The 12,890-nt window shown below is 33.6% G+C and overlaps 1 protein-coding gene across 2 annotated transcripts in view; it reads left to right on the plus strand.

The window, feature by feature from the left end:
* Window positions 1–12,890, plus strand: part of LOC100032444 (titin homolog) — a 281,885-nt gene that overhangs the window by 209,460 nt on the left and 59,535 nt on the right. For both annotated transcript variants that reach the window (XM_056797347.1, XM_056797346.1), the window contains exons 29-30: window positions 11,098–11,333; window positions 11,745–11,928. In XM_056797347.1, the coding sequence (XP_056653325.1) occupies window positions 11,098–11,333; window positions 11,745–11,928 (420 nt within the window). The remainder of the gene's footprint in view (window positions 1–11,097; window positions 11,334–11,744; window positions 11,929–12,890) is intronic.

Genomic DNA, 12,890 nt, shown 5'->3' on the forward strand with positions numbered 1-12,890 from the left:
ATCAATAAGAAAAGAAGTTATTTCAAGTGGACATATTAAAGGTAAGATTATATTAAATAGCTAGTTAAACTTGGTAAAAAAAACCCATTTAAAGGGGGCTCTAGGAGCTTGTGTGGAGTCAGGGGAGGAATTTACCATCAATTGTGTATAAGATAAGAAAGTTCAAGAAGTCTTAGTGCCACTAACAGAAGTATTCAATATCACTGAAAGCTTGTTTGAGAAAAACTAGAAAAAGAGGTGCTAAAAAAGGAATGTAATAGAAGAAAAATCATGAAGGAGAGGTAATGGAAGGAGAGTGAAAGAGTTCAGTGGAAAGATGTTCACTTTCTGCTACAGATTGCAAACAACAGTCCTCCTCTGTGTTATGGGAGTCTTCATTCAATTCCTGGGCAAAAAAATGATCTTCATTTCTGGCTTTCAATGATGCACACACACAATACACACCTAAGGAGAAATATTGTTCCCCTGGAGCAGCAGATCCTATCCTTGCCTCTCAGGAATTAGAGACATGTCCTAGCTATCCCATGGAAAATTGGAGTGCTTTCTTTATCAGTCAGAAAACATTGCCAGCCTGAGTAAAGAAAAAGAGAGCCAAAGTTAGAGGGAGACTGGGCATTTGGTCTATTCTCTCTCTTTCCAGATGAGTCCAGTTAATGCCTTTTTTAGCCCAGTTGAGTGAGTGCAATGCTTTACCCAGAGGTTAGTAATAATATCTATTTTACTAATGTGGATACAATACAGAAAAGGTAAAGGATTGTGTTTGTATTATTTTGGAAGTACCTGTTTTAAAAATTCTTTCAATTTCTTACTTTTTGTCTGATATATATATATATATATATAATTAATCCAATACTATAAAATAAGCAATGTTTTTCAAAACTTTATTGATTTATAACTTCTAAAGATGGAAAAGTAAACTGGAAAAGTGTAGGGATAAGATGATCCTTTTGAAGAAAATGGGATTTCTTGTAGGTATGTATGTAAACAGGTTTGTTTTCCATGAATGTTGAGCTAAACCTGTAAAAAGGTTTGTTTATTTTAAAAAATTGAATTACCAATTTTGAGTTGATAAAAAGTTTTACATTCTTTAAAATAACTTTCAGGATTGAAAGATTTTGTACATTATTTCTTAAGTATATTTCATATATTACCTTTCCTCATGAATGGATCAAGAAATGTTCAGATGGATAAACTGACAGAGAAAAGAAGGATAAGCAATGCCAGTAGGTGGTATGAGTATAGAAAGAAATGAAAATAAATAATTTATTATTATTCTACAAGTATACATCTAAGTGGGTCTTTTCAGAATATCTATTTCTAGTGCCTTAATTTCATGATAAAACACGGTACATAAATTGTTTTAACCCTGTTTTATCTTTACTGTTTACATATTGCCTGATATATAACTAATTAAGGAATCATTCATACTATGAGCACTTGGTAGTATAACTGCATTAATCATATTCTAATGCCAAATTAGAAAATCAACTTGGTAATTAATCATCACTGAGAACAGATTATCCATTCTTATAAAGAATATGTCATGGATCAGCATGCTTTTATACCAGAATATGCACATATTTGAATCCCTGGATATCTAATCTCTTTCAAATGTAAATTATATCTTGTACCAACACAATATTCTTGTTGTCTTTTGAATATGAATCATGGATTCTAAATTCTATCATGCAAATGCCTAGAATTAAACCAAATCAAAACATCAATTCCTTCAATCCTATAAGGAGACATAACATGCCTATTCATTTTAAACAAAGTACATAACTGAATTGCAGTAATTTAAATACAGTTGACAATAAATCTTTTATTCTGTTTTTAGATTATCATCAGAAATATCATGAATTGCAGGTAATTACATTGATATGTTTATTTGTTTCCCAATGTTTATTGCAAATTTTCAGTATAAGTATATAGTTACTTCATTATCTTATCTCATAGCTCTCTCAACCTAATGTTGAAAGGAAAGATTGTTTCACAAACCAAGAAACAAAAAATGGAGTTAAGAAAAAGCAAAAATCAGGCAAGTTTTTTATTTCCATAATTTAGGAAGAATGTATATTTAAAGAATTTTTCAATAATCATCTTTATTTTTTTCTTTCCCTTCCTCACTCCCCTACTTGTATTACAGATTTACAATTAGGCAATAGAGAGCCACAAAAGGCATTAGAGTAATAGAATTGTCCGTTTTATATGCTGTAAGATTACTCAATATCTTGGTGTTGGATTGCTCAGAGAAGGTAGGAATCAGAGATAGGGAGAGCAGTCACTCATTGATGGCAAAAGTCCAGTAAAAGTGGATGAGAAAGTGAAGTAGGAGTGTAGTTTTGTGAAAGAAGAGGAGGGAAGAGATGAGAGACATGGAGGTAGAATCAACAGGACTTAGCATCCTTTGGATGTATATTTATAAACAGTAAACAGATATATTTACTATTCACATGTACACACATGCAGATATAGAGATATAGAGGTATATATTGTTAAGGGGAGAAAATGATTTTTTAAAGGTTGGACTGAATTATTCAAGAGTAGGGTCCCCAGGAATTTAATGTATTCCAAGGAGAAATTATTTACCAACTATAGAAAGAGTGAAGTAGGAAATCAGAGAGAAAGAGGGTAGGGTAAGATATCTAGCCTAAGCTCTAATATTCTGCTCAGACCCCTGGCTCAACCCAGGCAGGGGAGTTTAGTGAGGACCGGGGGATGCAGGGAACTGCTCTCAACAGGATAGGTCTCTCCTGAGGCTAGTCTCTTCAGAAAACCTGGGAAAGGAGTCAGCTCTTTTACTCACCATGTTTCAGTCCAAAGGGAGAGATTTAAGAACAGTCTCCTCAGGAAAGGTCTCAGGTCTAGTCAGCAGATCCTTCACCAGCCTCCAACTGGAACTCACAACTCCAAAGGAAGCCGGAATTCTTTCCAAAGATCTCTCCTCACAGGAAGTTGTAACTCCCTTTTAAAGACACTTCGTTGCATCACTTCCTGTGCCTTCCTCTACTTTACGTGGACAAATCATAGTAGAAGCTTTGTGTCCATTTGATTCTAATTCATCACACACTATTACCCAGGCCTTTCCCACTTAATGATTAAGTGGGGTGTTTACACTTTTGGTGATTAAATCTAAAAATGGGCAGGAGATATAATTTAATCTTCACAAATCAGGGGAGAGTAATTCCTTCCATTTTCACAATCAGGAGAGTAAAATTTAATCTTTACTATACATACATGCATATTTATATATTTATATATATATGGGAACATCCCTCTTATCGTGTATATACATTTACATATATAGGATAAGAGGAACTTTTCCAAAATGTGGACCCAAGTGCCTGAGAAGATGGGCTCCCAAAAAGAAAAAGAAAAATTAGGAAAGGTCTAAGGAGTTTGCAGGTAGGGGAGGCGAGGCAGAGAAATAATGAGGTTGAGTTTGTTCATTTTTGTGTTTGAAGATCCAGGACACAGAGTCGTGAGGAATCCTGGAGTCAGTCCTAAATGGTGGGCGTTTTCCAAGCCAGAGGTCAGCCCGATGATCATCTCCCTTCCCATGGACACTATAGCTCATGGACATGAACAACGGCTGAGGCCAGGTAAGGCCAAGAAAGATAAAGACTGAGGAAAGGGCATCCTGTTCAGGGGGGAAGGTAACAGGGATTCAGTTCAGTAGCATGTTAGTTGCAAAGCCAGATTCAAAGGTTTGAGGTGAGAATTACAATCACCCTCATAACTGGGCAGGGAAAAGGACAAGAGCTTGAGGAAGAAAATGATCAAAGGATGGAAGGGCTTTTGTATTTGTTTTTGTTTTTTAGGTTGGGAGAAACTTTAAAGACCCTGAAAAGTAAATGAGCACGTGTTTATCCCTTTTGTGCATAGTTTTCCTATTTTTACTCTTTGAAAGTAGCATAATGTTAATCATGTCATGGTTGTGGAGGAAATATTTAAACTTGTCATTTTTATGCTAAATTTGTAGTGCATTTTTAAAATTAAAAGACTAATCTTCAAGAAATTAGCTTATTCTAAAAAAATTCTAATCAAAAGTAATTTGAAAAAAAGTGACTGAAGGAATTCTAATTATGAGCATTTTTTATAGAAAAAACATTTTAGCATAGTGGGTAGAACTGTCCTCAAAGCCAAAAAGATGTGGTTTCAAACATTACTCTGACACATCCTATCTGTGTGAGCCTAGAAAAGTCACTTTGCCTCCAAGGGCCCTGGGCAAGTGTCTTTGAGGGTAAGTTGCCAGGAAGGTAGCAGCCTGCATGGGGAGAGGGAAGCTGCTCACCTGGGAATCCTTTGTGGAAGGGATGTCACTCTCTTTCCTAAACCAGAGTCATCTTCAAAGACAAATGCAGTCAGTCTTTCTAAAGGGCCTTTCAAAAGACCTCTTTGTAAAGAAAGATTCTGAGAATATTTGTCGGGATGACCCAGGGATGAGAGATGAAGGAGGGCACAAGAGCTGGTCATCAAACAGTATGGAGAAGCTGAACAAATGAATAAACAAAAGAAAACAGTTGTTTTCCTCATCTCACCTAAGAGAGAAAAAATAGACTTAAATGTGGGTGGTAATTTGAGGAATGATCCTGTGAAAAACATGAAAGAAAGACTGTGTCGGGGAGAGCAAACTGAGAGGCTCATTAAGTTCATTCTTACCTTTTCAGTTCTTTCCAACTGGGAATGTCCCAGTACTTCTCAGAAAAATATGACTTCTAGCAGGTCCAAACTCACTCATTTTCATGGGAATCATCCTTGTGAATCAATGGCACTTACTCAACGTCAGTCGAGATCTTTAGGAGCTGGACTGTTTCCTTTACAAAAAGATGAAATCACTGTACATGTAACAGAGACTGGGTCTCCACCTGGATTTGGGTTTGTGACTCCAGTAAGGATCACAGTCGCCCAGAGGCATTTGGATCCACCACGGCCTCTCACAAAAGAAGAAAGTGAAAAAGGTAATGAAAAGGCAGACAGAGTGAGCATTCTGAATTTGCCAGAGGTAGATTATTGGCTCACTTTATGACATTCCAATCTTTATTATTATTATTATTATTATAAGTAAATAAAATAAAGGGCAAAGTGATGAGATGACAAAATTCCCCACCTCTTTTTACTCTTCTCATGCTCTAGAACCCAGCAGATGTCTTTTTCAATAGGTAATTTGATTTTCCCCTCTAATCAGTGTGAAATATTCCAGCAACTCTTGAAAGGAGAGAGGGTTCTTTAGACTTTGGACCTGAACTAGTCTTCTCCTATTTAAATAACTATAATTTTTGACTTCATTATTTTTTTTTGACATTTCAAATCTTAAACCATTGAACATTTCGGTTCACATCTAAAGTCTCCTTATGTGACTGGTTTTTCTTTTGTAAAATCATTAGGGGAAATGTTTTCGCTCTCTTCTCCTGAGCTAAGTATAATCAATTTAACTTTCACCAAATATTAAATTACCTAGTTAGTTGATGCTTCTTAGGAATGATTGCTATGACATCATTAATTTGAATGGCATGCAACCACCATACAAGCTCTACTGCCTTCTTTCTAATATCATTAGAATATCCATCAATTTTGATATTTTTTTAAATTCATGTTCATATGTATACATTGGTTTTGTTCCATATAGATTTCTTTGACCCAGGGTATATTCGGCCACCTCACAATCTAGAGATTCTACTAACCTTTTCCTCTCTGTGAGTTTCTTTCCATGTTAGGCTCTAGCTTTGAGGTGACTACAAGGGTCACATTGAAATTGGCTGCTGGAGTATTTATTATCTAATATTTTGTTTTCCTGTGTTCATGGCTTAATTGGAGGAACTTCTATAGATCGCATTCCTCCTGATTTCCTCATGCAACACGGCACCAAGAAAGGACCCTTTTTTCCCCTCTACTTCTTTGGAGTCAGTTCACACCAGTGGCTTCACATATTCAAATTTGGCTTTTGGTTTTCTCTGCATTTTGAAATAATCAGATTGATTCTGTGTCCTATAAAAGGATTAAAATTGAATTTGTACTCTTAAGTCATGATTTTTTGTCTTCCAATTTCATTCAAAAATTCATCTGGTTTGGTTCAGAAATCAATTCCCCTTCATAATTGTTTTTCTTTTCTTAATAAACAAAACCTGTTACCCTTGAAGGAGGCAGGTGGACCTAATGCAGTCTGGAGTCTAGAACCTCGATATGGCCATGCTGTCATTCAGGGATATCTGATCAATAATCCATGGAAGTCTAGTCCACTATAACTCTTTTCTTGGACTTAATCAATAATCATTTCGTAGTTATAGGAGGGAAGGAGAGGTTGTTGCTAGTCCCTCGTTTCCAATTCCAGTGAGTCATTTATCTAGACCCCCATTAGGATGGGCATTCTGTAAACAATCACCTTTTTGTACTCACCTACCCAACTCCTTTCTTTGTTCTCTCCCAATTCCCAACAATATAGAAAGACTCAGCCTCATGATCTGTTGCCATTGAGAAAGATAATTTGTTGGTTACAGCTAGCCTAAGTAATAAATTGATTATTCTCTTTCAGTTTGTTCATTTTTAAGGTCTTTTCTGGTTTCACTCTTTAAAAAAGTTTTTTCCCATCTTATCATCAATATTGAACATTATTAGCTCTAGAGCAGAAAAGAGCTACAAGCTAGGCAATGGAGATTTTGTCTTGCCCAGGATTACACATCAAGGCTATATCTGAGGCTAGATTAAATATGTAAATCGTTCCTAAAAGATTCCTGTGATTTATTAAGCAAGGAGCATCTCACAAGAAAGTTAAAAGGTAGCAGGACATTATAGAATGACCAGGTAGATCTTAAAATTAGTAAGATTGAAGTATATCATATCATTTAAAAAAAGATTTCTATAGATCAATTATAGGAATAATAGATATCATTACTGTTTTAAGAGTATTTCATTCAAATAAGAAAAGTAATTATAAATAAAATAACATTTTCCTGTGATATTACTTAGATGCAATGCGAAAATTGGAATTTAAAAGATCATCAGAGGAAAGTCAAAAAAGTTTTGATAAAAATCACCAGGAGCAGGTATGTAAAAAAAAAATTTCGGACTTTTTATTTTCTGCCAGAGGTGACTTCAGTACTTGAAGTTATAGGGGCAGAACTCTCCTTCTTTGCTTATTCTGTCAAATATTTTGTATAATATTTGGTTTAGTTGTTCTTTAAATGTTTGATAGGATTCATTTGTGAATCCGTCTGGACTTGGGGGTTTTTTCTTAGGGAGTTCTTTGATAGCTTGTTCAAATTCTTTTTCTGATATGGGGTTGTGTAGGTAATCTATTTCTTCCTCTGTTCGTCTAATCAATTTATTTCTGTAAGTATTCATCCATATCACTTAGATTGTCATATTTGTTGCCATATAATTGGACATAATAGTTTTTAATGATTGCCTTAATTTCCTCTTCCTTAGAGGTAAGGTTTCCCTTTTCATCTTGGATACTGTCAATTTGCTTTTCTTCTTTCCTTTTTTAATTAGACTGACCAGTACTTTGTCTATTTTATTTGTTTTTTCAAACTACTAGTTTCTAGTCTTATTTATTAAATCAATAGTTCTTTGACTTCAATTTTGTTAATTTCTCCTTCAATTTTTAGGATCTCTAATTTAGTCTTCATCTGAGGATTTTTAATTTGTTCACTTTCTAGTTTTTTTAATTGGAATGCCCAAATCATTGACCTCTGCTCTCCCAAATTTGTTAATATATGAACTCAAGGATATAAATTTCCACCTGAGAACTGCTTTGGCTGCATCCCATAGAGTTTGAAAGAATGTCTAATCATTGTCATTTTCTTCAATGAAATTATTAATTGTTTCTATGATTTCTTTTTTGACTAACCAGTTTTGGAGAATTGTATTGTTTAATTTCCAATTAATTTTTGATTTACCTCTCCATGTACTCTTACTAATTATTATTTTCATTGCATTGTGATCTGAGAAGGTGGAATTTATTATTGCTCCTCTTTTACACTTGTTTGCAATGTTTTTATGCCCTAATACATGGTCAATCTTTGTGAATGTACCATGTGCTACTGAAAAGGTGTATTCCTTTTTGTCCCTATTTAATTTTCTCCACATATCTACTAACTAATTTTTCTAAGAATTCATTCACTTCTCTTACCTCTTTCTTGTTTATTTTTTTGGTTTGATTTATGTAGTTCAGATAGAGGAAAGTTCAGGTCTCCCACTAGTATAGTTTTTCTATCTATTTCATCATTGAGCTCCACTAGTTCCTCCTTTAGAAATTTGTATGCTATGCCATTTGGTGTATAAATGTTGAGTATGGATATTGTCTATTCTGCCTTTTATCAGGATGTAATTACCTTCCCTATCTTTTAACTAGATTTATTTTTACTTTGGCATTGTCAGATATCACGATTGCAACTCCTGCCTTCTTTTTATCAGTTGATTCCCAATAGATTTGGCTCCATCCTCTTATTTTCACCCTTTGCGTATCTACCTTCCTCATGTGTGTTTCTTGCAGACAGCATATGGTAGGGTTTGGGATTCTAATCCACTCTGCCATTTGCTTGCATTTTATGGGTGAGTTCATTGATACATTTTACAGTTGTTGTTTTTGAAAAAGTGAGAGAAACAAGAATCAGTTCTATTAAAGATGAAAGAGGTCAATATACTACTAATGAAGAAGAAATTTAAGTAATCATTCAGAGTTATTTTACTCAATTATATGAAAATATATTCATCAAAGTAAAAGAGAAGAATATTTACAAAAAATAATTTATCTAGATTATCAAAGCAAGAAATAGAATTCTTAAGTCAACTGATTTGAGAAAACAAAATCAAACAAGCCATTAATGCACTTCCTAAGAAAAAAGTATCAGAAGCAGATGGATTTAAAATTAATTCTACCAAACATTTCAGGTCCAAATAAACCATATATTAAACAAGTTATTTGAAACAGCAGAGAAAGAAGGAGTTCTACCAAACTTCTTCTATGAAACAATTATAACACTGATGCCTAAACCAGGAACAACAAACAAAGAAACCAAACCAAAAGAAGAAAATTAAAGATCAATCTCAATAATGAATGTGGATGAAAAATTCTTAACAAAATACTAGCTACACTGTGAATGAACATGATTTATATTGGGAATGAAGGGATGGTTTAATATAAGTAAAATTATCAACATAATAAAAATATCAGTAAGAAATATAATAAAGAACTTGATTAAATCAATAGATACAGAAAAGACCCTTGGAAAAACTGAACTCATTCCTATTAAAAATCATTTAAAAGCATATGTATAAATGCATATTTTCTTTGAGATGATGTGAAGAATCTCTCTAAAATCATTAGTAAATATTATCCCTAATGGGGAGAAGATGGAAGTCTTCCCAATAAGGTCATGAGTGAAACAAAGATGCTCATTATCACCAATTTTATCTAACATAGCATTAGAAATATTCCCAATAGCAATAAGAGAGAAAAGAAACCAAAGGAATCAGAATGAACAAAAAGAAATAAAACTGCCTTTGATAATTGTATGATAGTATACGTAGAAAATCACAGAAATATAAGTAAGAGGTTAGTTGAAAGTATAAATGATGTTACCAAAGTATTAGAATATAAAATAAATCCACATAAATCAACAGCATTTAAGTATTACTGACTGTGCTACAAGAAGAGATAGAAAGAGGTACTCCACTTAAAATAATCACAGGTAGAATTTGGGAGAATATCTGCCAAATCTCCTTCCCCCAACAAAACAGGAACCACATGAAAAGAATTATAAAATCCCCTTTACACAACTTCAGATTTAAATAAATGGAGAAACTTTACTTGTTTGTGGATGGACAAAGCCAATATAAGTAAAATGACAGTCCTACATGAACTAAACTACTTATTCAATGCAATCCCTATTAAATTACCCAAAAATATTTTGTAGAATTAAAAAAAACATTTAGAGGAATAAAGATAAAGAATATCAAAGGAATTAATGTGAAAGGAAAACATAAAAAATATGTAGCAGTTCCATATTTCAAATTATAAAGCAAGAATAATGAAAAATATCTGGTATTGGCTAAGAAATAGGAAGGGAGACCAGTGGAACAGAACAAACATAGCACAAAGAGCAGCAAAAGATTGTATTAATCTGATATTTGGCAACACCAACCATCCAAGATTTTGGGAAAATAAATCAGTATTTGATAAAAATTGCTAGGATAAATGGAAATGACTTTGGCAGAAACTAGATAATAAACCAATAGCTTATACAGTTCACTAAGATTAGATCAAAATGATTATGTGATCCAGTATTCCTGGGTTGGTTTCCCATGAAGTTCAGGAAAAGAGCAAAAGAAACCATGCACTCCAAAATCTTTCTTACAGCCTAATTTATGGAGGCAAAGAGCTGGAAACTGAGTGGATGCTCCTAAATTGGAGAATGGTTAAAATTGTTTTTGGAATAGGATTTTGATGTAAGACTACTCTACCAAGAGAAACGATGAACAGACTGATTAAAAAAAGAGCCTGGGAAGAACTATATAAGATAATGGATGGTGAAATGAGTATAAGCAGGAGAAAACTTATACACAGAAAAAGAACTAATACTGAAAGAATGACCTGAAAAAAGTTCCACTGTATGTCTTTACTTTTGTCTGCTTATTTGGGGAAAGGTGACAACATGAAATAGGGATGAGAAAAAAAATGAGGTGAACATCAAACCACTGTTCAAAAGTTAAAGCAATTGTTTCTCCTTTCAAACAAAACTTCTAAAATGTGTCTAAACTTTTTTTTTCTTTCCAAAGTTAAAAAATGAGAATAATAGAGATATTTTGGTGTATATTTCAGAACATAAGAACTATCAAGTTATAATGGATAGTGATCCAGGAAAACCTAGTTTCAAGTCCTGCTTCTAAAATAATAAACAAATCATTTCCGATTTCAGGGTTCTAGACAATTGTATAATCAGAAATGACTAAGAAGATGCTGACCAGAAGTGGTAGAGAGTTTTCTAGGAGCTATGGGTTTTAGTTAAATCACAGGCCTTAGACTTGTACCTAAATAAGTTCAAATTTTTTTTTAAAAATGAAATAATTATACCAAATACTATGATTTCCACTTAGGTTGAAGAGCAAAAAAACAAGCCTCAGCACAATGAAATGGAAACACTGGTGGAAGAAATTGGAGAAAAATTACCTGAAGATAAAATGACTGAAAAAGTTAATAAGTGGGCATTTAATGTAAAGAGTCTTCAGAGCAATAAAAGTGAAGAGAATAAAATTCCTGGGGAAGAAATTCCAAAAATGATCGTTTCTTCTTCCAATGGATCTTCAGTACCCCTGCACCATCAATCAATGTGGTAAGTTTCTGAAAATCATTCAATGGAATATTTCACAATAATGGTCTCTTTGCTCTGCAAATATGGATTCAGATTCATTGTACATTAACTTCAATCTTGGCTGGTATTTGTTTGTTTTTTGCCAAGAAAGAAATAAAAACTCATGTATTCAGATTATGTAGACACAGACACAAACACACACATATAAACATATAAATGACTTTCAATTGGTTGTATTCTGAAAATTGTAGAACAGCATGTGTCAATCACTCAATAGAAAGAGTTTCTTGACAGTGAAAGTCTACAAGAATACATTTCCCCTCATAAAAGTCAACTTTGTTTCTTTAGAAGCCCAGACAAATTTAGCTAAATAGGATGACAATCTTGATTTTTACTCAATTATTTTTCCTAAATCAAGCACTTTTCCTCTAGGTTTCCATTGGAAAAAGAGGAAGAAAAGCAATTGAAGGCAGATATGCCTCTCAAAACAATCAGAGAACAAATAAGGAGAAAAGAAAAATTATCCAGTAAAGATGTGGAGAGGAAACGATCATTGGAACCACCTATAGAAGCTTGGGCCATAGAACCAAGATCAGGAGGAAATAATTTGACACAGGTAAAATGGAAATTTAGTCAGTATTTCCATCTTTGCTTGATAGGGAATATGAATCGATTTCCTGGGCGAGAGCAGGTCAATGGTTGGAAAGTTGTATTCGTGCTACAAAATGAGGGGCTGTTAGGTGGAGAATAATTCACTTGGGTTCAATGCTACATGAATGTAGGTTCATGTATATATCTAGAAAAATAAAGTTGTCTCTATTTTTAGCATTCAAGTGCATTGTTGCAAGGTCTATAACCATGGAGAAGATAAGATAACATACACTTGCAGTCACAATTAGAGAAGAATAAGAATTGGAAGGTATTAAAATAGACAATGAGGAGACCAAGTTATCCCTCTTTGCAGATGATCTGATGGTCAACTTAAGGAATCCTAGAGAATCAACTAAGAAACTAGTGGGGAAAAATCAGCTATGTAAACACAGTTGCAGGATAGAAAATAAACCCACACTAATCATGAGCATTTCTATATATTCCCAACACATCTCAACAGCAAGAGTTCGAAAGAGAAATTTCCTTTAAAATCGCCCTGGACAATCCAAAATATTTAGAAATATATTTGCCAAGACAAACAAAGGAATCATATGAACACAACTCTGAAACGATTTCCACACAATCAAAACTAGATATAAATGATTGAGAAAACATTAATTGTTCATTGACGGGATGAGTTAAAATAATAAAAATGACAATCCTACACAAATTAACTTCCTTAATCAGTGCCATACTTATCAAACTACGAAGAAATATTTTCACTGAATTAGAAAAAAACTATAACAAAGTTCATGTAGATGAACAGAAGATCAAGAATACCAAGGGAAATGATGAAAAACAAATGTGAAGGATGGGTGTCTAGCATTACTAGAGCTTAAACTGTACTATAAAGCAATGATCCTCAAAACAATTTGGTACCAAGAGAGACAGAGGACAAGATCAGTGGCATAGACCTAGAAAAACTTA

This window comes from Monodelphis domestica, chromosome 5 (genome assembly GCF_027887165.1).
Source record: "Monodelphis domestica isolate mMonDom1 chromosome 5, mMonDom1.pri, whole genome shotgun sequence".
Taxonomy (NCBI): Eukaryota; Metazoa; Chordata; class Mammalia; order Didelphimorphia; family Didelphidae; genus Monodelphis; species Monodelphis domestica.